At 35.3% G+C, this 26,646-nt stretch overlaps 1 protein-coding gene across 1 annotated transcript; it reads left to right on the top strand.

Annotated features, from left to right (window-relative positions):
- The first annotated feature begins 528 nt into the window (after positions 1–528).
- On the top strand, positions 529–18,433 carry LOC142167375 (uncharacterized). Its single transcript, XM_075227539.1, has 3 exons — positions 529–1,108; positions 17,944–18,017; positions 18,113–18,433. Exons 1-3 carry the CDS (start codon positions 529–531, stop codon positions 18,431–18,433), a joined length of 975 nt encoding a protein of 324 aa, XP_075083640.1.
- Positions 18,434–26,646: the final 8,213 nt, after the last annotated feature.

Here is a 26,646-nt window from a genome sequence, read left to right as displayed (position 1 = left end):
ATCATGGTATCAGAGCGGGTGATTTGAGATTAGATCAAGAATTTCAAAATTCCAATTGACAGCCATTGTTGAAGCTTGAGTTGGTCTGTCATGGCGGAAACTGGAAGTCTGCAAATTGATCATAATCACCAAGTGTTTTTACAATAAACCGACACTCCTGTAATAGCATTGATTGATATCAAGCTTACAGGACCTGAAAACTACACATTGTGGAGCAGATCGATGAGAATGGCATTGTTGGTGAAAAATAAGTTAGGGTTCATCGACGGAACCTATTTAAAAAGCTCTTACATAGGTGAATTAGGGCATCAATGGGAACGATGTAATGTTGTGGTACTTTCATGGATTGGTCGCACGGTATCTGCTGAATTGTAACCTAGCATTATCTACGCATCAAATGCGAGGAAGATATGGAATGAATTTAAGGAACGTTTTAACAAATCAAATCTTACTAGGTTTTATCACTTGTGGACAACAATAGGAACCCTAAGGCAAGGCACAGACTCTATAACAACCTATTACACTAAAATGAAGGATTTGTGGGATGAAATGGATCTAATGGTGTCAGGAGCAGGGTGTGATTGTGAGGAAACTAGACCTTTTCTAGATCAGCTCAAAAACCTACGCTCATTACAATTCCTTGTTGGGTTAAATGAAAGTTACAGTTATGTGAGAAGTCAGATCCTTCTGCAAACACCTGTATTAACTGTGAATCAAGTATATGCACTGGCAGTTCAGGAAGAGAGTCAACTTACACTAAGTGTAGCTAATTTGTACAAGGAACCTTTAACTATGCTAGCTGGAAGGGGACAGGGTTTCAAGGCTACAAGGAAACCAAGTCTCATATGTGATTACTGTGGTTACAAAGGTCATTTAAAAGAGAACTACTATAAGATCATAGGCTATCCAGCAGATTTTAAAAGCAAAAAGAGGCCTCAGAACACCGGAGTGAAAGGATATGCTAATGTATCAGCAGGAGAAGGAGGAAGTTCTGACACTACTTCCCAGATGCAGGGGCATTTCTTCACAAAAGATCAATACAAACAATTGCTGAGCCTGATAAACAAGCAAGATCCTGATCCAGGTGAATGTCATACCTTAATGACAGGTATAAGTTCTTTTTTGTCCAAGGCATTTAACTATGATTGGATAATAGATATCGGTGCCACCTAGTGCTCTGATACCAACTTGTCACGACCCCAAATTCCCTTCGTAGGATGTCGTGATGGCACCTAGTCTCTAAGACTAGGTAAGCCTATCAATGCGGAATAATAATAAATATCTGAAATAATTAAACTACAATTCAAACAATTTCAACTCCCAAAACCCGGTAGAAATAAGTCACAAGCTTCTAAGAATTTATCCTCGATGTCTCTATATAACAGAGTCTAAAGAAAATAAGGAAGCAACATAACAAGAATAGAAGGGGACTCCGGAGTCTGCGGGCGTTGGCAGATATACCTCGAAGTCTCCTCGTACAACTAGTTTACTGATGCGTGGTCTGATAAGATGTACCTGGATCTGCACAAAAAAATATACAAAAGCATAGTATGAGTACACCACAGCGGTACCCAGTAAGTGTCAAGCCTAACCTCGGTAGAGTAGTGACGAGGTCAGGTCATGCCCTACTGGAGATATTATAAGATAAAATGACAATGGAAATGAATCAAGTAGTATGTCACATTTAATTACGTCAAATAATGGCAAATAAATACCTCGTGGAAATAAAACAGAATTCTTTTTAACTTTAAGAAAATCACACAATAATCAAAGGCAACTGCAGCCATAAATCAATATCAACATGGGCACTCCCGAGGTACCGCCTCGTAGTCCCAAATCATAAACATATTCTTAATATCTCATTTTCTTATCTCACCGCGGGAACCTTCACAATTTATTTGAAAGAAAATATTTTTTTCCGAAATAGCATCCTGCGTTTTAGCCATCCTTATCACACCGCATGACTTCTAGTAGTTCCCCCTACTAGCCACGCGTATCAAGCCACCCTTATCTCACCGCATGCGTTTCAATACCCAGAACTTATACCACCGCATGCGTATCAATATCACAATATATCACAATTTCCACCTCAAGTGCTCAAATAATTTAACTTGCCAAAATAATTCAACAACAATATTTTTTCATAATAAAGAGCTCACGGCTCATGCCAAAATAAATCATCAATAATATTTTGCCACAATAAAGAGCTCACGGCTCATGTCAAAATAATTCAACAATAATATTTTTTCACAATAAAGAGCTCACTACACCATCACAATGAGTACGAAAATATTACAAAAATATTCAGGAGTAAATAATTCAGGAAAATAATATTTCAAAATCTTTAATATGTTGCTTCAATATCAAGTTTAAAAATATCAAATACTTCATATTAATAATATTTAATTTAAAGAAAATCAACCTTCAAATAATGCACGGAATAAAAAAAACCAAGTTTCAACTAAACAGATAAAATAATTAGCAGGAAAAGGTCAAGCAAATTTAAAAATATAAACATTAAATCAATAATGAAGAATATAACAAAATAAAATAATTTAATTAATGCGCAACAATGATCTACACAATTTAAAACATAATCTTTCATATTTAGCCCGTGTACACACTCGTCACCTCGTGTACACGACTTTCCACACATTATAATTATCAATCCTAGGGGAATTTCTCTCACACAAGGTTAGACGAGTCACTTACCTCGACTTGCTCAAATTTAACCAAGTATTATGCTTTTTTCTCGATTTTTCGACTCCGATCGACTCATATTTAGCCATAATTAATTCGATACAGTCAACAAAAAATATAGTAATCAATTTCATAAGAAAATATTATATTTTTTAATAAAATCCGAAATTAGCTCAAAATTTGCCTGTGGGGCCCACATCTCGGAATCCGGCGAAACTTAGAAAATTCGACAACCCATTCAATTACGAGTCCACCCTTACCAATTTTATCAAATTCCGATAACAACTCGACCTCCAAATCTTAAATTTTTGTTTTTGGAAGATTTTGCAAAAATCTTGATTTTTCTTCCATAAATTCACGGATTCATGATGTAAATGAGTATGGAATCATGGAATATAAATAATATAGGATAAGGAACACTTACCCCAATGTTTTTTCGTGAAAATCGCCCAAAAATCACCCAAGAACAGTGCTCCAAAAATCCAAAACGAAATGAAGGAAATGCCTATTTTTAGTCCTTAAGTTTCTGCCCATCCGTCACTAAAAGTACATTTTTCGTCACTAAAAGTCTACCAGAAACTTCTCTACCAATCTTTTTTTAATTGATCATAACTTTATGCACGAATATCCAAATGATAAATGGTTTAACTTTCTGGAAACTAGAATCAAACGACTACAACTTTCATGTTTTGCAAATATTCTGATTCCTTATGAATTGCGAGATATAAGCTTCCAAAATCGGCTCCAAGCATCAGAATTTCTTGCAAAACTGCTCTACCAGCTTTCATTCAATCCATCATAACGTTTCGTACAAAAGTCCAAATAATGAATGGTTTAAATTTCGGGAAACTAGAATCAAACGACTACAACTTTCATATTTTGCAAATTTTCCGATTCCTTATTAAGCGCGCGATATAAGCTTCCGAAATCGGCTCCACGCATTAGAATTTCTGGCGAAACTGCTCTACCAGCCTTCATTCAATCTATCATAACCTTTTGTACAAATGTCCAAATAATGAATGGTTTAACTTTCGGGAAGCTAGAATCAAACTACTACAACTTTTATGTTTTGACAATTTTCCGATTCCTTATGAATTACGAGATATAAGCTTCCAAAGTTGGCTCCACGCACCAGAAACTTCTGCAAATTTGTGGCGAAATTTCTCCAAATTTCCAGCAACCCTCTTTGTCCGAAATCCATTCCGTTTACCTTTCGAAATCCACCCGAGACCCTCGGGACCTTAACCAATTATTCCAACATGTCCCAAAATACAATACGAACTTAGTCGAGGCTTCAAACCACATCAAACAACATCAAAACAACGAATCGCACTTCAAATCAAAATCTATGAACTTTGAACTTTCAAATTCTATATCTCTTGACGAAACACATCAAATCAATTCAGAATAACTTCAAATTTTGCACACAAGTCATAAATGATATAACAGACCTATTCCAATTACCAGAATCGGATTCCGACCTCGATATCAAAAAGTCAACCCCCCGGTCAAACTTCCCAAAAATTCAACTTTTGGCATTTCAAGTCTAATTCCACTACGGACTTCCAAATAAAATTCCGATCATGCTCCTAAGTCCAAAATCACCATACGGAGCTGTTGGAGTCATCAAAATTCTATTCCGGGGTCGTTTGCACATAATTTGACATCCGGTCACTATTTAAACTTAAACTTTTAATTTTTCATCAAAATGCCATATCTCGGGCTAGGGACCTCGAAATTTGATTCTGGGCATACGCCCAAGTCCTAAATCACGATACAGACCTACCGGAACTGTCAAAACACTAATCCGAGTCAGTTTGCTCAAAATATTGACCAAAGTCAACTCAGTTGAGTTTTAAAGCTCTGATTCACATTTTAATTCATTTTTTCCCTGAAAACTTTCCGGAAAATTTTACGGACTGCGTACACAAGTCGAGGAATGATAAATAGTGCTTTTTGAGGTCTTAGAATACAAAATTAATTATTAAATTTAAAGATGACATTTTGGGTCATCACATTCTCCACCTCTAAAACAAACGTTCGTCCTCGAACGGAGTTAGAAAAAGTACCTAAGCTGGTGAATAAGTGTGGATAACAGCTGCGCATATCATGCTCGGTCTCCCAAGTCGCCTCCTCGACCGGATGACCCCTCCACTGAACCTTCACGGAAGCAATGTTCTTTGACCTCAGCTTTCGAACATGCCTATCCAAAATAGCCATTGGTTCCTCAACATAAGATAGATCCTTTTCCAACTGAACCGAACTGAAGTCTAACACATGAGATGGGTCGTTGTGATACTTTCGGAGCATAGAAACATGGAATACTGGATGAACTATAGAGAGGCTAGGTGGTAGTGCAAGTCTGTAAGCCACCTCCCCAACTCTCTCAAGGATCTCAAAAGGCCCAATATACCTAGGGCTCAAATTGCCTTTCTTCCCGAACCTCATCACACCCTTCATAGGCAAAATCCGGAGCAATACCCGCTCACCAACCATGAATGCAACATCACGAATCTTCCGATTCGCATAACTCTTCTGTCTAGATTAGGTTGTACGAAGTCAATCCTGAATCAACTTAACCTTTTCCAAGGCATCCTGAACCAAGTCTGTACCCAATAGCCTAGCCTCGCCCGGTTCGAACCAACCCACTGGGGACCGGCACCACCTACCATACAAGGCCTCATACGGAGCCATCTGATGCTTGACTGGCAGCTGTTGTTGTAAGCAAACTACGCAAGTGGTAAGAACTGATCCCAAGCACCCCCAAAATCTATCACACACGCACGAAGCATATCCTCCAGTATCTGAATAGTGCGTTCGGACTGCCCGTCCATCTGAGGATAAAATGTTGTACTCAACTCTACCTGAGTACCCAACTCACGTTGTACTGCCCTCCAGAATTGTGATGTAAACTGCGTACCCCGGTCAGAGATGATAGATATCGGTACGCCGTGAAATCTGACAATCTTGCGAATATAGATTCGAGCCAACTGCTCGGAAGAATAGGTAGTCATCATAGGATTGCAATGAGCTGACTTGTTCAATCTATCCACAATCACCCAAGCTACATTGAACTTCCTTTGAGTCCGTGGGAGCCCAACAACGAAATCCATAGTGATCATCTCCTATTTCTATTCTGGAATCTCTAACTTCTAAAGTAATCCACTCGGTCGTTGATGCTCATATTTCACTTGTTGACAATTTAGGCACCGAGCTACATACTCCACTATGTCTTTCTTCATCTTTCTCCACCAATAATGTTGCCTCAAGTCCTGCTACATCTTCGCAGCACCCGGATGTATGGAGTACCGCGAACTGTGAGCCTCCTGGAGAATCAATTCACGAAAACCATCTATATTAGGCACACATAGCCTGCCCTACATCCGTAATACACCGTCATCTCCAATTGCGACTTCTTTGGCATCACCGTGCTGAACTATATCCTTAAGGACAAGCAAATGGGGGTCATCATAATGATGCTCCCTGATACGATCATAAAGAGAAGACTGAGAAATCACACAAGCCAAAACTCGACTCGGCTCGGAAATATCCAATCTGACAAACTGGTTGGCCAAGGCCTAAATATCCAAGGCCAAAGGCCTCTCTGCTACCGGTAAATATGCTAAGCTGCCCAAACTCTCCGCCTTACGACTCAAGGCATCAGCCATTACATTGGCCTTCCCAGGATGATAGAGAATGGTGATATCATAATCCTTAAGCAACTCCAACCATCTCCGCTGCCGCAAATTAAGATCCTTCTATTTAAACAGATGTTGTAGACTTCGGTGATCGGTGTAGACCTCACAATGGACACCATACAAATAATGCCGCCAAATTTTTCAAGGCACGAACAATAGCTGCTAACTCAAGGCCGTGGACAGAATTTTTTTTTTCATGTACCTTTAACTGTCTGGACGCGTAGGCAATCACCCTACCGTCTTGCATCAACATCGCGCCGAGACCAATACGCAACGCGTCACAATACACAGTATAAGACCTTGAACATGTAAGTAATACCAACGCTTGTGTCAGAGTCAAAGTGATCTTGAGCTTCTGAAAGCCCAACTCACACTCGTCTGACTCTGTAAATGGGGCACCCTCTTGAATCAATTTGGTCTTAATAGTTGTTCATAATCAATTACAGAATCCTTATTTAACCTCACGTTAACAAAAATCTCGTTGCAAAACTTCACAATACTGATAACTAGATGTGAGGCATGAAGACTTCATAATTATTTACCCGAATTAACGAGTCACATTTAACGTCACCTAGGCGGGCACCTACCTCGTAGGTTAAAAATTAATAATTACAACACAAATTTGACAACTATGCACAGAGAATTTCATATAAGAATTTTCAAATAAGCCCTAACATGCATGACTCCTTATTAGTACTATAGTACAAATTTAATTTCACAAGGGAGAACTTAAACACAAGAATTTTCCTCACAAGGATCTCGTCCTTATATAACTTCCACCGTAGCTCGTAGCCCGGTTTAAACATATCAATTTATATAAAAATGTGAGGATCTCGTCCTCAGTTCTGAATCACAAGTAATATGCACATCGTGCCAATTGAAAATTTCCATTTTCTCCTTTTAAATAATTTCGGTTACACCAAATCACAACACATAATGAACCTTACACCGATAGGGCATATAATTCACAATTTGTAATTAATTATTCGGAATTTACATCAAAATTTACCGAAATGAGTAACAGAAAGCCACATTTAGCCTCGTAGCTCTTATTAGTGACCAACACGAAATGATAGGCGTAGTTATCTCCATAAAATCTCCCAACATGGGTAAACACATAAGTAGATTATAGAATTATGAAGCTCATTCATAAGTGGAGCACAATAGGAGGACTCATTTCGATATTGAGAACCGAATCAAGTTAAGGAAATTATTCCTTTATATTAAATCGAGGTCATACCTGTAACGACACCATCTGATGTAGCGACCTCCGCCATACCGTAAAACAAATATATCAACGCCTGGGTCTCCACCTCTAGGACGCCTTCTACCTATCTGTCCACCACCCCTAACTGGTTGTGTGGGTGGTGTAGTAATTGCAATGGGGCACGTAGCCTGAGTGCTTTGATGAAATAATCTCTCCCAAGTTTTTGACAATTTTTCTCATGATGTGCCTAGTATCACCGTATTCATAACAACCCATTTGCGGGTTAGGCTACTCATATTGAGTCTGTGCCAGATAACTGGAATAACTATTGTAGGAACTCATGTCGGTGGTGCATTAAAAGAACTTACTGGATCACCCCGAGTAATTCAATGTGCGGATTGGGCTGGCTGACTGCCCGAGCCCCCTCCATAATGATTTATACTTGCAGAGTAGAATCCACCGAATCCCCCAGAACCGCGAGACGTCTTGGTCTCCTTAGTTTCCTTTTTTTCCTCACCCCAAACACATTCTAATATCTTGGCAATTTGTACAACTAGCAGAAATGAAGTATTAGCTTGTAGCTCCTGAGTCGTACAAAATTTTACGATCATAATTGAGTCCTTTAATGAGTCTGTGGACTCGCCCTCTAGCTATAGGAAGCAAAGTAGGAGTATGACGGGCTAACTTATTGAACTTGATGGCATATTCTGACACTATCAATGGTGACCTGACGCAACCGTTCAAACCCTATACGCCACACGTTACGGAGAGTCTGGAAAACAAACTCTTTCAAAAGCGTTTCTGAGAACTGAGCCAAGTGGGCGGTGTTGTATTGGCTAGTCTGTCCTCTTCATAGGCTTGCCACGAACACCGGTGGAGAATTATCTCTCCCAAGGCAAATTTCTTCTTTTGTTATGCTGACTCAACACTGTTGAGTTGACCCATTTCTTAACATACTCTTCGATTCTTCCTTGGGGTAACCCTTACCCCTATTTATACACAACGATCACAAAAGTAGAGCTCCATACAGACAAATCTTGGCACAAACCACATAGTCCAGAATCTCATTAATAACTGTACTTCCTCCAAAGCACCCCAAAATCCGTAACCGTGACATCCACGCCGAGTAGACCTTCTGTAAATTTAGAGTTGTTTTTATAACTCATTTGGTACTGAAGTATAGGATTATTAAGAAGGCGGACATGCCGCAAGTCTCAACTTTATCCTCTACAAAATCTCAGGCCTTAAACATGTGTAAATTTTAGGGAACCTTTCAGTACCACATATATACATTTCAGGCCAAAACTGATATAATACATGACCCCGCAATTCACCCATTGATAGTGGACGGCGTGAAGTCATAGGTCACAACGTCCGATGATCCACAATAATAACCTTCACAGCTCGTATAAATCAACTAGATGCCAATGTCCGTTGCACCCCGCACATGATTCACTAGGTGATCTCTCAATACGCCTGCATCTTCAGTCGGAACCACACGTTAAGGCAATGTTTGAGCATCTCTAGCTCCCTCGTAGTCCATCTGCGGCATCACGAACCATCGACGCACAACTGATACCGAGTGCGCAATGTCATACACGAGTGGATACAAAGGAATATGAGATATATATTTCAAGCTAAATCAATGTCGCGCGATAAGGAATCAAAGAAGTGAATATTTTCCTAACAGTTCCATAGCCTCCCGAAGATAAGTACAGACGTCTCCGTACCGATCCACAAGACTCTACTAAACCTGCTTGTGACTCATAACACCTATGAACCTAGAGCTCTGATACCAACTTGTCACGACCACAAATTCCCTCCGTAGGATGTCGTGATGGCACCTAGTCTCTAAGACTAGGTAAGCCTATCAATGCGGAATAATAATAAATATCTGAAATAATTAAACTACAATTCAAACAATTTCAACTCCCAAAACCCGGTAGAAATAAGTCACAAGCTTCTAAGAATTTATCATCGATGTCTCTATATAACAGAGTCTAAAGAAAATAAGGAAGCAACATAACAAGAATAGAAGGGGACTCCGGAGTCTGCGGGCATTGGAAGATATACCTCGAAGTCTCCTCGTACATCTAGTTTACTTATGCGTGGTCTGATAAGATGTACCTGGATCTGCACAAAAAGATGTGCAGAAGCGTAGTATGAGTACACCACAACGGTACCCAGTAAGTGCCAAGCCTAACCTCGGTAGAGTAGTGACGAGGTCAGGTCAGGCCCTACTGGAGAATAAATAATGGCATGGTAAAATGTTTAAATAATATTATAAGATAAAATGACAATAGAAATGAATCAAGTAGTATGTCACATTTAATTACATCAAATAATGGCAAATAAATACCTCGTGAAAACAAAACAGAATTCTTTTCAACTTTAAGAAAATCACACAATAATCAAAGGCAACTGCGGCCATAAATCAATATCAAGATGGGCACTCTCAAGGTACCGCCTCGTAGTCCCAAATCATAAACAAATTCACAATATCTCATTTCCTTATCTCACCGCGGGAGACTTCACAATTTATTTGAAAGAAAATATTTTTCCCGAAATAGCATCCCGCGTTTTAGCCATCCTTATCACACCGGTTGACTTCTAGTAGTTCCCCCTACTAGCCACGCGTATCAAGCCACCCTTATCTCACCGCATGCGTTTCAATACCCGGCTTATCGGTTTGGGGGCGGATTATTCAATTTTTTTAACGGATAATCCGTTAACCCGTTAAGAATATATATATATATATTAAAGATCAAAAACCCTTCCATTTCTTCCAGTACTCTATCTCTAAGTTCTAACGCCTAATTCCTAAATAATCAGAATCCTTACGTACTATGCATCAGAAGATCCCAGGCTTGGCTTAGCTTAGCTTATTCTCCCACCCTACAACAAGATTGTTTAAGTTGATATCTATGGTTCACCTCTGCTTTTATTTTTTAAAACTAATGCATGTTGTCTATGTTTAATAGAAGAACAACAGTGTTGTGCCACATCTTTTTTCACTCTACAACACATGACACTACATCATTCGTATGTAGGCGTTAAAGACATGTATGTCTGGACTCAATGTATAATTTTCTATTCTGAATTTGTATGTTAGGCGGTCAGCAAATAACTAATACACGCAATATAAATTGAATTAGGCCGATAAACCGCCAAATAACCGCCCGATAAGAGCTAAACCGATACCAATCCGCCCGATATCTTATCGGGTGGCTAGCGGATTAATACATTTAAAAACGGATAACCGTTAAGCCAAACCGTTAAGAGTAATTAACCGCCCAATCCGCCCGATAAACAGCCCTAGTATCAATATCAAAATAGGGCTGTATTTTGTCCCGGGCCCGGGCCTTAGTGGGCCTAACGGGCCGGGCCTCGCGGTCCCGGGCTTCGTGGTCCCGGGCTCTGGCGGTCCCGGGCCTGGCGGTCCCGGTCTTCGTGGGCCTAATGGGTGGAACCGGCCCGTGACGGGCCTAAGCCCACATGGTCCTGTGCTTAACGGGCCGGGCTCGTGGGCTTCGCGGGCCTAGCGGGGTTTTTTTTTTTTTTTAAAGACAATTTCTTGTAGTATCATGGCTATATTAATATGTAGTATATATGTATATCTAATTATTAAAGTGCTTGACGAAAAAGAAAATAACAAAACAATAGTAAAACACTAAATTGTCATGCATAAATATCACTTCTTGATATTATATTGTATCTTATGTATATATATTCTCTTATATATTTTCTTTTAGTATATATATTGTATCTTATGTATATATTGTAGCTTATAAATATATTTTCTTGTAGTATATATATTGTATATTATGTATATATTGTAGCATAATATATTTTCTTGTAGTATATTATATTGTATCTTATGTATATATATTCTCTTATATATTTTCTTGTAGTATATATATTGTATATTATGTATATATTGTAGCATAATATATTTTCTTGTAGTATATATATTGTATCTTATGTATATATATTCTCTTATATATTTTCTTGTAGTATATATATTGTATATTATGTATATATTGTAGCTTATAAATATATTTTCTTGTAGTATATATATTGTATATTATGTATATATTGTAGCATAATATATTTGCTTGTAGTATATTATATTGTATCTTATGTATATATATTCTCTTATATATTTGCTTGTAGTATATTATATTGTATCTTATGTATATATATTCTCTTATATATTTTCTTGTAGTATATATATTGTATCTTATGTATATATTGTAGCTTATAAATATATTTTCTTGTAGTATATATATTGTATATTATGTATATATTGTAGCATAATATATTTTCTTGTAGTATATTATATTGTATCTTATGTATATATATTCTCTTATATATTTTCTTGTAGTATATATATTGTATATTATGTATATATTGTAGCATAATATATTTTCTTGTAGTATATTATATTGTATCTTATGTATATATATTCTCTTATATATTTTCTTGTAGTATATATATTGTATCTTATGTATATATTGTATCTTATAAATATATTTTCTTGTAGTATATATATTGTATATTATGTATATATTGTAGCATATAAATAATTCTAAGTATAGACAAAGAAATATTGCGAAAAGAAGCTCATGGGTAGAAGCAATAAATTTTATTACCAAAAAATGACATATCTTTCTTAGTCATCCTTCCCCCAATGGAATGAGCACAACAAGGTACTAATACCACCATTAGAAGGAAAAAAACTAAGGAAGATGTGCCAAAATACAAGTTACATATTATTCTATGTATTATCTCTAACAAATCTCATAAATCCTTCAAGGTTCGGAGGAGGTTGCGTTGGTGGTGGTGGAAAAGAAGCTTGTTCATCACCACTTCCGGGCGAAGCCGAATCCTCCGTAAGTTCCGCTATCATTTCTTCATAAGCTTCATCTATCGCCGGTTGTGCTTCTGCAATTCCAAAGTTTCTTCTTTCCGAGCGGATCCAATCTCTAAACAATACTGATTTTTCCAAGCTATCCCTCATAGACGCTCTATGATCACCTATTTGCAGTCTTGCTTGACTGAAAGCGCTCTCTGATGCAACAGTTGAAGCTTGAATTGATAAAATATCCCGAGCCATCCTTGCAAGAACAGGAAAATGTTTTTCCCTTGCCTTCCACCATTCCAAAAGATCAAAAGAGCCGTCTGGATTCTCCTTTTCAAGTCCCTGAGACAAATAAACTTGAAGCTCATTTAGATGTGAAGTTTCATCATAATTTTCACCTTGAGACCCCCTGAACTCCGTCCAAGATTTAAGAGCTTTTAAGCCCGCAACTCTTTTAGAGGATTGTGAGCTAGACGAAGTAGGGGTTGGAATAGTTGGCCTAGCATGCTCTAAGGCAAGTTGATAAGCATTATAAACTGTTTGAGCGTTAATCTTAATTGAAGCTTTTGCATCTGCAAGTGTCGCAATTTCCTCATTTGAAAGATCTAAAGCCTTATAAATATTTGAATACCAAAAATGAGGACCTCCCAATTTCATTGTAGGATTTAGCATTGCAGCAAGACCATAAATAGGAGGGATAGGAAAAAAATATTTTTTAAACTTTTGTTTCATTTCATTTATAGCAAGTTCATAAATATCCCCACCCTCACTAAATTCAACAAACAAATCAGATAGTGCTGCAATATAAACTAAACAGTTTGAAATAGTAGGATAATATTGCCCAGAAAATGCATTTGTTGCAATTTGAAAATGTTCTAAAAAATCTAAAAGAATTTTAACATTAGTCCAATCTTGAGTGGTAAGCATTTCATCATCATCTTCACCACCTACCCGAGAATTAAACGTTGCATTAATTGGGTTTCTATATTCATATGCTACTACTAAACTTTCGTACATACAATTCCATCTAGTCGGGCAAGGTTTAGGAACCTTTCTTTCTCTAAGGCCATATTCATCACATTTTTTAAAATACTCTCTAAGTCTACTTCTACGGTTTGAATAAAAAAGCCAATTAAGAGCCATTCTAACCTTTTCAATTTCTATGTTTAATATTCGCATACCATCACCGACAATTAAATGATAAATATGACAAATACATCTAACATGGAAAATATTAGTAAATGCAGGATTTAGTGTTGTTGTAAGCATGCCTATAGCACTGGTGTTACTAGAAGCATTATCCATTGAAATTGCCATTATTTTATCGCTAAAGCAAAAATATCTACAAATATCTGCAACAGTGTTAGCTATAAATTTACCTGTGTGACGCGAATTAATTATTCTATATGCAATTATGCGTTTTTGCATTATCCATTCTTCATCTATCCAATGACTTGTAACAGTTAGGTAATCACAATCATTACCACTTCTACCAATATCAGTAGTAATAGAAATCCGATTAGGTATATGAGTAAATAAATAACGCAAATATTGTTCATATTCATGTTTGAATTTATAAATATCACTCTTAACTGTTGCGCGAGGCCAACCTTTATAAGTAGGATTAAACACTCTTCTAATATAATGAACCCAATTAGGATTAGAAGCAAAAGTATAAGGTAAGCACATAACAGTAATCATCTTTGCTAATTCTTCACGATCTCTATTTGGATCGTAATATAAAATACCTCCAGTGACAGTGTTAATTCCTGGTTGAACTAGATTTGAACCTGTACTAGGGTTAATCGCAGAATCTACACTTGTCCCCTCTAGATGCGCTTTCATTTGAAAAAATCTAGCCTTATCTCTAGGGTGTGTTTTTATGTGCCTAGTCAAACTACCTGTGCCGCTACGGTCTCCTACATATTTATGCGACATTAATTTCCCACAAGTTTTACACTTAGCCTTATTTTTTTCTCTTACTTGAGTAAAAAAATTCCAAACTAATGATGTTTCTAAGCGTTTAGCAGGTTCTCTATTAAAAGTAGGAGTTTCTACAGGTGGGTCGACCGGTGCATCACTTGGGTTATTAAGAGGACTAGTAGGTGTATCATCTAAATCCGGTGCTTGAGTTTCATCATCATCCTCATTTTCCTCATTATTTTCTAAGATGGTTTCATTAGGATAAAGAGCATTCATAATTTCATCATCTAATCTATCACCTGGTGCAACATTATGATAAAATTCACTATCGGTAAATTGAAAACAAGGGTGATCACTATCAAGAATTACGGAAGGAGGAGGACGTCTAGGTTGGCGACTACTTTCAACTTGCTTATCTTTTCTAGGTCGGGGAGCCGGGGGAAGGGTAGTTGGTTGGCCACTACTTTCACCGGTTTTATCTTTTCCTTTACCAAACATTTTTTTCAAAGTAAATGCCATATTAATTATAATTATGCAAACTAAACCACACAAAAATATATTATAAAAACGTAAGATTTGAAACGAGTTTACCGGATTGCCGAACAACTTCTTGAAAATTGAAAATCGTTGAACACTTGAAAACTTCAATTCAACAACTTCACAATTTTTCACGAAATTTCAACAATAAATTAAGTAATTGTAGTAGAGAGATTGAGAGAGATTGAGAGATATTGAGAGATATTGATGAATTGGTGAATAAAAATGAAAGAATGAGGGGGTATTTATAGTTGAGAAATGGGGAAAAGTGTAATTATATAAAGTTTGGGGTTAAAATAAAGTTTGGGGGCCAAATGGCCATTTTTTTAACTTAAAAAACGGTCATATTTTCAGCCCAAACGGCTAGATTTTAAATATGGCCGTTTGATTTTTTTTTTTTTTTTTTTTTTTTTTTTAAAATAGCCGTTGGGCCCGCCAGGCCCGCCAGGACCGGCCCAGGCCCGCCTGCCGGTCCCGGGCCAAACGGTCCCGGGCTCGTGGGCTCAACCATGGAGACCAGCCCGTGACGGGCTCAGAGGCCCACCAAGACCGGCCCACCCAGGACCGGCCCACCAGGCCCACCAGGCCCGTTAGGACCGCGGGCCCGGTCCGGTCCGGTTCAGGCCCGGCCCACCGAGCAACATTATATCAAAATATATCACAATTTGCATCTCAAGTGCTCAAATAATTTTACTTGCCAAAATAATTCAACAACAATATTATCCACAATAAAGAGCTCACGGCTCATGCCAAAATAAATCATCAATAATATTTTTCCACAATAAAGAGTTCACGGGTCATGTCAAAATAATTCAACAATAATATTTTTTCACAATAAAGAGCTCACGGCTCATGTCAAAATAATTCAACAATAATATTTTTCCACAATAAAAATCTCACTACTCCATCACAATGAGTACGAAAATCTTACAAAAATATTCAGGAGTAAATAATTCAGGAAAATAATATTTTAAAATCTTTAATACGTTGCTTCAATATCAAGTTTAAAAATGTCAAATATTTCATATTAATAATATTTAATTTAAAGAAAATCAACCTTCAAATAATGCACGGAATAAAAGAAACCAAGTTCTAACTAAACAGATAAAATAATTAGCAGGAAAAGGTCAAGCAAATTTAAAAATATAAACATTAAATCAATAATGAAGAATATAACAAAATGAAATAATTTAATTAAAGCGCAACAGTGATCTACACAATTTAAAACATAATCTTTCACATTTAGCCCATGTACACACTCGTCATCTCGTGTACACAACTTTCCACACACTACAATTATCAATCCTAGGGAAATTTCTCTCACACAAGGTTAGACAAGTCACTTACCTCGACTTGCTCAAATTTAACCAAGTATTATGCTTTTTCCTCGATTTTCCGACTCCGATCGACTCATATCTAGTCATAATTAATTCGATACAATCAACAAAAATTATAGTAATCAATTTCATAAGGAAATATTATATTTTTCAATAAAATCCGAAATTAGCTCAAAATTTGCCCGTGGGGCCCACATCTCGGAATCCGGCGAAACTTAGAAAATTTGACAACCCATTCAATTACGAGTCCACCCATATCAATTTTATCAAATTCCGATAACAACTCGACCTCCAAATCTTAAATTTTTATTTTTGGAAGATTTTGCAAAAATCTTGATTTTTCTTCCATAAATTCACGGATTCATGATGTAAATGAGTATGGAATCATGAAATATAAATAATATAGGATAAGGAACACTTACCTCAATGTTTTTCCGTGAAAATCGCCCAAAAATCACCCAAGAACCGTGCTCCAAAAATCCAAAACGAAATGAAGGAAATGACCATTTTTAGTCCTTAAGTTTCTGCCCATCCGTCACTAAAAGTCCATTTTCCGTCACTAAAAGTCCACCAAAAACTGCTCTACCAGCTTTCCTTCAATCGATCTTAACTTTATGTACAAATAACCAAATGATTAATGGTTTAACTTTTTGGAAGCTAGAATCAAACTACTACAACTTTCATGTTTTGATAATTTTCCGATTCCTTATGAATTACGAGATATAAGCTTCCAAAGTTGGCTCCACGCACCAGAAATTTCTAGCGAATTTTCTGCAAATTTCTAGCAACCCTCTTTATCCGAAATCCATTCCGTTTACCTTCCGAAATCCACCCGAGGCCCTCGGGACTTTAACCAATTATTCCAACATGTCCCAAAATACAATACGAACTTAGTCGAGGCTTCAAACCACATCAAACAATATCAAAATGACGAATCGCACCTCAAATCAAAATCTATGAACTTTGAACTTTCAAATTCTATATCTTGTGCCGAAACACATCAAATCAATTCGGAATGACTTTAAATTTAGTACACAAGTCATAAATGACATAACAGACCTATTCCAATTTCCAGAATCGAATTCCGGCCTCGATATCAAAAATTCAATCCCCCTCCCCCCCGTCAAACTTCCCAAAAATTCAACTTTTGGCATTTCAAGCCTAATTCCACTACGGACTTCCAAATAAAATTCTGATCATGCTCCTAAGTCCAAAATCACCATACGGAGCTGTTGGAATCATCAAAATTTTATTCTGGGGTCGTTTACACATAATTTGACATCCGGTCACTATTTGAACTTAAACTTTTAATGCCATATCTCGGGCTAGGGACCTCGGAATTTGATTCCGGGCATACGCCTAAGTCCCGAATCATGATACAGACCTACCGGAACTGTCAAAATATTGATCCGAGTCTGTTTGCTCAAAATGTTGACCAAAGTCAACTCAGTTGAGTTTTAAAGCTCTAATTCACATTTTAATTCATTTTTCACCTGAAAACTTTCCGGAAAATTTACGGACTACGCAAGTAAGTTGAGGAATGATAAATAATACTTTTTGAGGTCTTAGAATACAAAATTAATTTTTAAATTTTAAAAAAATGATATTTTGGGTCATCACAACTAGACAATGTAAGGGAGATTGAAAACCAGAATAATAATGTTGTGCAAGTTCCCACAGGAGGGAAATGTCATGTAGCACATACAGGGAATGTGCAGATATTAGAGGAATTGACGCTGAGAGATGTGCTACATGTTCCTGGCTTTAAGTTCAATCTGATGTCAGTGTCTAAACTGACTAAAGAGTTGTCATGTTGTGCTATATTTTCCCTCATTTCTCTGTGTTTCAGGGTCTTTACGGTGGGAAGGTTTTGGGGATTGGTAAAGAACACAATGGTTTGTATCTGTTGAAGAAGAAGCTCAATAAGAAATTCCCAGCTATAGTAGGAAATATCATGCAAGTGCAGGAAGATTCAACACTATGGCATATTGGACTAGGTCATCCTTCAACTGTTGCAATACAACATATTCCTCTATTGAAGAATAAGATAAATGCCAAGACACAACATAGTTGTGAAATATGTGCTTTGGCTAAGCAGAATAGACTTCCTTTCCAACTTAGTAGCAGTAAAACGGAACAGATATTTCAACTTGTGCATATAGATGTTTGAGGTTCTCACAGGATACCAACATATGACAGAAAAACTACTTTATAACACTGGTTGATGATTTTAGCAGGTATACTTGGATATGTTTGTTACAATCAAAGTGTGAAGTAATTGTTGTGTTGAAGGATTTCTTTACTATGGTGAAAAATGAATTTGGCTTGAATGTCAAAAAATTAAGATCAGACAATGGCACTGAATTCTTTAATTCAAAATGTAATGAGTTACTGAGTTCATTAGGAATAGTACACCAAAGTAGCTGCCCATACACACCCCAACAAAATGGTGTGGTGGAAAGAAAATACAGGCATATACTGGAAGTAGCTAGAGCATTAAAGTTTCAGAGCTCTTTGCCAAATAGATTCTGGGGTGACTGTGTTAAAACAACAGTTTACTTGATAAACAAATGGCCAACCTCTGTTCTAGCAAGGAAATCACCTTATGAGGTCCTTTATAAGAAGCCAGCAAGCATTGAGCATCTGAAAGTTTTTGGATGTTTATGTTTTGCAAGCACTCTACCTAGAAGAGACAAATTTGCCCCAAGAGCTAGGAGAGTTGTACTGATAGGATATTCAGAATCTCAAACGGGTTACAGATTATATGATTTGGAGAACAGAATATTTATAGTAAGCAGAGATGTTGTCTTCAGAGAACAAGTATTTCCTTTCAAAGGAATGGCTTCAGACTTAGATGACATATTCCCACAAGATCCTCCTGTACTAACACCTATTGATATATCCTCCAATCCCATTACTTCTCAACCTCATCTCATGATACCCCTACACAAGCTGAATATATATCTCCAAATATCACACATACAGAACCACAAGGGAATTTACATGAAGAATTAGCTGCAGACAATGTTGATCAATTACTACCACTGAATCAGGAAGAGGCAGATATCAACATGAATTCAGATCTTTTAGATGCATATGCAGTAGAGGAAACTGAAGGCATTTCACCAGAAGGAGATGCAGTGATTGATGTTAGAAAATCAGGAAGACTCTCTAGACCACCTATATGGTTGAAGGATTATGTGACACCAGGGAAGCTCACATGAAATAGCCTACATCCTATTTCACAAGGACTCTCATATGCTAACCTCAGTGCAGGATATCAGTCATATTTGAAGGCTTTCTCATCACACATTGAACCTAGTTCTTTTAAGGAAGCAGCCCAAGATAGCAGGTGGGTTGAGGCAATGCAGCAGGAAATAAGTGCACTAGAAGAAATTAACACATGGGAGCTGGTTGATCTACCACTAGGGAAGCAGGCCATTGGAGCAAAATGGGTTTATAAGATCAAACATAAAGCAAATGGAGAAGTGAAAAGATTCAAGGCCAGATTAGTGGCTAAAGGCTACAATCAAAAGGAGGGCCTAGACTACCATGACATTTTCTCCCCAGTGGAAAAAATGGTAATTGTTAGAACCATTATCAGTATTGCTGTAGCAAAAGGATGGAATTTACATCAAATGGATGTGAATAATGCCTTTCTACAAGGGGACTTGTATGAAGAGGTATACATGGGATTACCACAAGGCTTTCACAAACAGGGGGAGAAGAAAGTTTGCAGGTTACTAAAGTCACTCTATGGGTTGAAACTGTCATCAAGACAATAGAACATAAAGTTGACAGATACATTGGTTACACATGGTTATCTGCAAAGTAATTATGATCATTCTTTGTTCAGCAAAAGGCAAGGTTCAGATTTGGTCATCATACTTGTTTATGTAGATGACCTACTGATCACTGGAAGCAGTCCTAAACTAGTAGATGATGCTAAGAAAATATTACAAAGTCAGTTCAAAGTGAAGGATTTGGGTGAACTGGGATACTTCCTTGGCATTGAGGTCCTTAGATCTCAAAAGGGTATCTTACTGAACCAAAGAAAATATACACTTGATTTGATTTCAAGTGTTGGTCTGAGTGGTTGTAAACTTGTTTCAACACCTCTAGAGATGAATCAAAAGCTCACCACAATAGAACATGATGCTCATGTGGGAAACTAGGAGATCCAGATTTAAAGGACATTACAGCATATCAGAAGCTAATTGGGAAGCTCTTATATTTGACAATCACACGATCTGACATTAGTTTTGCAGTACAAACATTGAGCCAGTTCATGCAGAGTCCAAAACAATCTCACATGGATGCAACCTTGAGAGTAGTTAAGTATATCAAAGGAGCACCAGGCCTAGGAGTTCTCCTACATGCAAGGCCAATTGACAAATTGACTGTCTACTGTGATGCAGACTGGGCAGCCTGTCCTAATACTAGAAGATCTGTGACAGGCTATGTTGTCAAGTTAGGGAGCTCTCTAATCTCATGGAAATCTAAGAAGCAACAAACAGTTAGTAGGAGCTCAGCATAAGCAAAATATAGAAGTATGGCAGCTGTGACAGCAGAAGTTACTTGGTTATCAGGCCTTCTTGAAGCATTGGAGATATTAATTTCCAAACCTGTTCAATTGTTCTGTGACAACAAAGCAGCAATTCAAATTGCTGAGAATCCTATCTTCCATGAACGGACCAAGCACATAGAAATAGATTGTCACTTTATGAGACAGAAAATCAAATCTGGGATCCTCACACCACACTATGTCAATTCTCCATTACAACTTGCAGACTTGCTCACCAAAGGTATGTCAGCAACTTAACATCACTCCTTAGTCTCCAAGCTTGGAGTGTTGGATGTCTTCCAACCTCCAGCTTGAGGGGGAGTATTAAAGTAGTGAATTAGAATTAGCACTTGGTAGTTGTGTTAGTTAGCGAGGGGTATTTTAGTCTTTTTACCCTTATCACACACGTGACTCGTGTGAGGGGATTTGTATAAAGCAGATGTTCTGCACTATACTAGTTCAGATGCTCAATAACAGAATTCATCTTTTTCTTCATTTCTCTCTTTCCTTCAGCTATGATCTTCTTCTTAGTTGCATGCAATTGTGAATTCTTCTAGATCTTTAGTCAGATTTTATCAAGTACATGCTTCTCTTCGGACAGGGATGTTAAAAAGGAAAAATCTTAGAACCAAAAAAATTAGGTTAGGAAAAGATTGACAAATACAAACATGAATAAAGACGAGTAAATATTAGTGCTCTGTGTTTGAGTGATTAACTACAAAGTGCGTTTTAAAAAGGGGAGAAAATGCAAATTTCTGCTGACTTGCAACAAGTTGGGGTTAGTATTTTTCAATATTGTTAGGGAACGCTTTATCCCAATATAAAATTTTCATGTGTGAATTCGAATTCAATTCCAGACACCTATGAAAAACCAAAAAAAACAATACTTTCAATGGAATAGAAGTTAATAAGGAGTTCTTTTCCTATATTAGAAGAATATTTCCAATTTTCCTATAAGATTTTTTTTTTCTTCTTTATGACCTTTTAAAGTATTCTTGAAAAAAGAAACTTCATCTAAGGTCTTAAGGACAATAGATGGAGCCAGGGACGGATCTGGAGCTTCTGTCCCAGACAAACTCAGTAATTTTTGTTCAAGTTTTGTATCATTTCAAATAATTTATTATGTGCAAATTATACGAGTAAATTTCATGAGTGGTCATTCAACTTTGTGTTCATTACGTAAAAGTCATTTTTTTTCTTTTTGTTACGTAAAAATCATTCAACTTTGTGTTCATTACCCAAAAGTCACTTTTCTTTCTTTTGTTACACAAAAACTATTTTACCTTGCTCTATTTATCACAAAAGTCACCTTGACCATATTTTATAATACTTTTACTTGAAAAGTCTATTATGTCCTTGACATTATAAATTCTCTCATTTATGTAATACCTTCTATATTATATACGTGTAATATATTTTTACCTAGGTATTTTACTTATAATTAAAATAACTTTAAATTATTTTATTTATTATTTTTATAATATATCCATACATTTAATTTTTCCACGACACTCAATTTGTTTAATCATATTCAAACATGAACATGTTTTAAATATAAAAATAATAAAAAACTATTTATTTTTTAATATTTATTTAAAATAATAAAAACAGATTTGTTTAACAAATGATAGCTCTTTTATAGTCAATAAAAATTTTAAAAGAAGTTTCAAAGATATTTGTGTTTAATATTAAATTTTTTAAAGCTTTATCTGTTAATATTATTTATTTGAAAGTATTAATCTGATGTGTCATTTTGCTAAATGTGGGTATTTTATTTATTAAATTAATGGGTATGGCTTCGCTGATAAATCAATGAGCTTTGTTTTTTTAATTTTTATTAAACATATTTTATTAAGCATGATTAAGAACGTGGACTTGAGATTTGTTCACGGTAATGTTACTGACAAATTTAATAATGCTACTTATATATCTTGAAAATTAATATTAAGAAAAAAATTAAATGTACGAATATATTATAAAAATAATAAATAAAATAATATTAAGTTATTTTAATTATAAGTAAAATATCTGGGTAAAAATATATTATATGGCATATAATATAGAAGATATTACATAAATGGAAGGTTTATAATGTCAAGTGCATAATAGACTTTTCAGGTAAAATATTTGTAAAATCTGGTCAAAGTGATTATTATGATAACTGGAGCATACTAAAATAATTTTTGTGTAACAAAAGAAACAAAAGTGACTTTTGGGTAATAAACACAAAGTTGAATGGCCACCCATAAAATTTACTCAAATTATACTTTAAATTTAATAATTTAAAAGGACTAAAATTCTAAATCAAAAAATTTCAAATTCTGGCTCCCCTAATCTGAAGCTCAATAAAGACATCGCTTAATAAGACACTTATCCTTGAGTCCAAAACATTTTCAGTTTGTCTCTATCCCAAGAGTCCTATTATTGTAGGACAAACGTTGAATTTTGAAGGTCAAGTATCCATCCTTTCCCAACTTCATCACTTCCCCTTTTGCATTTTTCTGTGCAAACATTTTTCTTATTATGTTTTAACCCTTCCAATAATTGCCTCCCATATGTCTTTTGGTTATTTAAAGGAGTATACGTTATATATATAGTCATTATAAATAATTTTTATACTATCGAGTTACTTTTACTTACTTTAGTAGAGAACTCATTTTATTTTCAAGATTAGGAATCTTATATTTTAAGAAAATTTACCTATAAATAATATTTGAGTGACCTGATGGTGTAAGAAATTATTGTACTGACAATATATATAACTTAAATTCTAAACACTACTTTATACAGTTTAATTTTGGAATAATAAAGAACTATATATACTGGACCTCAAACGGACATCCCATTGGTTAAACGATTACAATCTGAACTACAATTTCAAAAAAAATTGAATATTTTCTCTACCATCTAGCTGGACATTAATTTCAAACTCTTCTATTAACTATGTGAAAACAAAATAAAATTGTATTACGTCATTGTCTTATTAGATAAAGAATTAATTATAATATGTTTGGCCAAACTTTTGGGAATTTTAAAAGTGCTATTTATAAAATTACAAAAATTACTACTCTACTTATTTTAAAGAATTCTAGTGCTTGGCCAAGTTTCTTGGAAAAAGTAAATGCTTTCATAAATTGAGTAGCAGAAGAAGTTGTTCTCTTATTGCGAAAAAAATAAATAGCAGCTTCTCCTTAACAACAAAACTAGATTTGTTTTTAATCTTTTCGGGACGAAAATTACATTTATCAAACTATCTACAAAGTAGGGACAAAACTCTCTCTCTCTCTCTCTCTCTCTCTCTCTCTCTCTCTCTCTCTCTCTCTCTCTCTCTCTCTCTCTCTCTCTCTCTCGATTTTATTTTCACTATTCAATTAAATGAAATTGAAAATTTTAATTAAAGTCTCTCATAATTATAAATATTTCAAATCATGTATCAATTTGAATGATATTGACTATAAAATAATGCATTGCATATAAATCCTTTTTCGTAATTAGACATTCAAATTATTTTTTTAATCTTTGCCTAACATAAATTATTAAACATTTATGAATTCTCAGCCAAAGAAGCTTTAAACTTTAAACCATTGTTCTATCCGAAAAATACAAAAGAAGTCTTGATAATGACCTTCTAATTTTTCATTCTTGTAGGATTGACAAATTGTTATCATGCCGTTGGTCGGAGGGCACTAAAATAGTCAACTTGTATTTTAATTATTCTCAGAATAAGCAAATGATTTTTTTTTCTTTTTTTTTCGGGGGTGGGGGGTTGGTGGGGGAGTCACATTCCTCAATCTTGCACCAAACCCTTTCATGATTCCCATATCTAGAGTTTACTCAAATATAAATATTAAAATCATCAAAAATTATGGTGGAGCGGTAAATATTCTTTCAACCTTAATCAGATATCTTGAGTTCGAGTTTTGTGTATGAAATCGTCTTTAATAAGGATGGCTTAACCCCCTAAAGTAAAACTTTTCAGCACGAATCCGGATTAGTCGAACACCTACGCAGGTACCGAACAGTGAACGAAAAATCAAAAATAAAATAAAATATGAACATTAAAAATATGAGACACGAGAGAAAGGGATGCATACCCGTTTCATGTTACGCCTAAAATGTGGGTGACTCCTATAAGTCCTATCCATTCTCGTGTTTAGACGACACTTCTTTTTCTAATTGAACTTTATCTAACAAATCAAATAAACAAAGTAAATAAAATCGTATGCTATATATTTTATCTATTTTCTATATTGTTGTAAAATCATGAAACTGTAAAATAAAATGTTGATCAACTTTTTTACACATCAATACATATATTTAGGGGTGTACAAATGAAACCGACAAACCGCACCAATACGATAATCCGAGTCAAACCGAGAAAAAAAAAATCCGACTATGGTTTGGTTTGATTTGGTTTGGTGTTGGAAAAACAAATCCGACCATATTTGGTTTGGTTTGATTTTAACTAAAAAAATTCAAACCGAAACCAAACAAACCCGATATTATATGTATAGAAGTTTTAAATATATTTAATACATAAAAATATTTATGGTAGTGTAGTTTATAAATATTTCTTAAGTTTTTTCATAGTTTTATCTTTTAACTTATTACTTCAAACTTGGGCTTATAATTTTTGGATGCTCCAATAAGTTTTGTAGTCCATAAATGTTAGTAACTCAAATAAATCCTAAACCAAAATCAAATCAATACTAATGCTAATGCTAATACAATCAATTCAATTGTACTATGCAAGAAAATAGTGTTGGATATCTATTTTTTAGTTTTTTCATAATTTAGATAAAATGTATAACTTATTTTTGTTTTAGTGGTTAGTCATGTAAATAATAGTACGTATTAGTCATAATTTTAAATTATATTTGTTTTCATTATGGCTCATTAATAATATTTATTTTATGCGATTTTATTATTTTTATTGTTGAATATTTTAGTACAATGTCATGACTGATCTCATATTTATGTTATTTTATTGAAAAATACCTTATATAGTTCTGTCTTACTACGATTAAAAAATTATTTGGAGCACAAAGTTTACGTTTTGTGCTATGAAGACTTTATGAAAAAAACCCAAAAAAAATCCGAAAACCAGAAAAAACCCGAGAAAAACCGAGATTAAAAACCCCGACTTTTATTGGTTTGGTTTGGTATTTAGATTTAATAACTCGATACAATTGGTTTGGTTTAGTAATTAGAAAATCCGAACCAACCCGACCCATGTACATCCCTACATATATTCTATGTTAAATAAAATACTAATTAAAATTCTTTTATTGAAATTATACATGAACTAACATATAGGATTTTGAAGTAAATTATAAATTTGGCATTTTAATTTTCCTAGAATTTCTGACCTTTTATGTTAACAAAAAAAATATTTAATTCCTCGTATGGTGACATTACATTCAAGTTTCCAAGTTCTTAACACGTTAGGAGTTGGTACATAAGTCTATTTCACTTCATACCTTTTTAGAATTGATATAATCATTCTTAGACTCAATTTTGATGGCAACAAATTCATAATAAAATATATGAAATACTACATACTAAAAAGTGAATTAGTTTTATGGGCTCCTATATAATTAACCACTTCAACTTTCCTAGAATATTAGAGCTTGCTAATTAATCAAAAAACTTTATTTCCTTGTGTGAATCTGAATTCTTCCAAGTTTCCAAGTTTGAATGAACATGACTCATTACGCAAGTTTTTAAAATCAAAGCTTTGTCTATTTCTTGTTTAATCATTTTCATACTAAATTAGATAACAATAAGTTTATTATAAATACTCCTACTATTGTTCTCTT

Source organism: Nicotiana tabacum, chromosome 12, assembly GCF_000715075.1.
Source record: "Nicotiana tabacum cultivar K326 chromosome 12, ASM71507v2, whole genome shotgun sequence".
NCBI lineage: Eukaryota > Viridiplantae > Streptophyta > Magnoliopsida > Solanales > Solanaceae > Nicotiana > Nicotiana tabacum.
The sequence above is the reverse complement of the archived record's forward strand: the minus strand, read 5'-3'. Positions and strand labels throughout refer to the sequence as shown.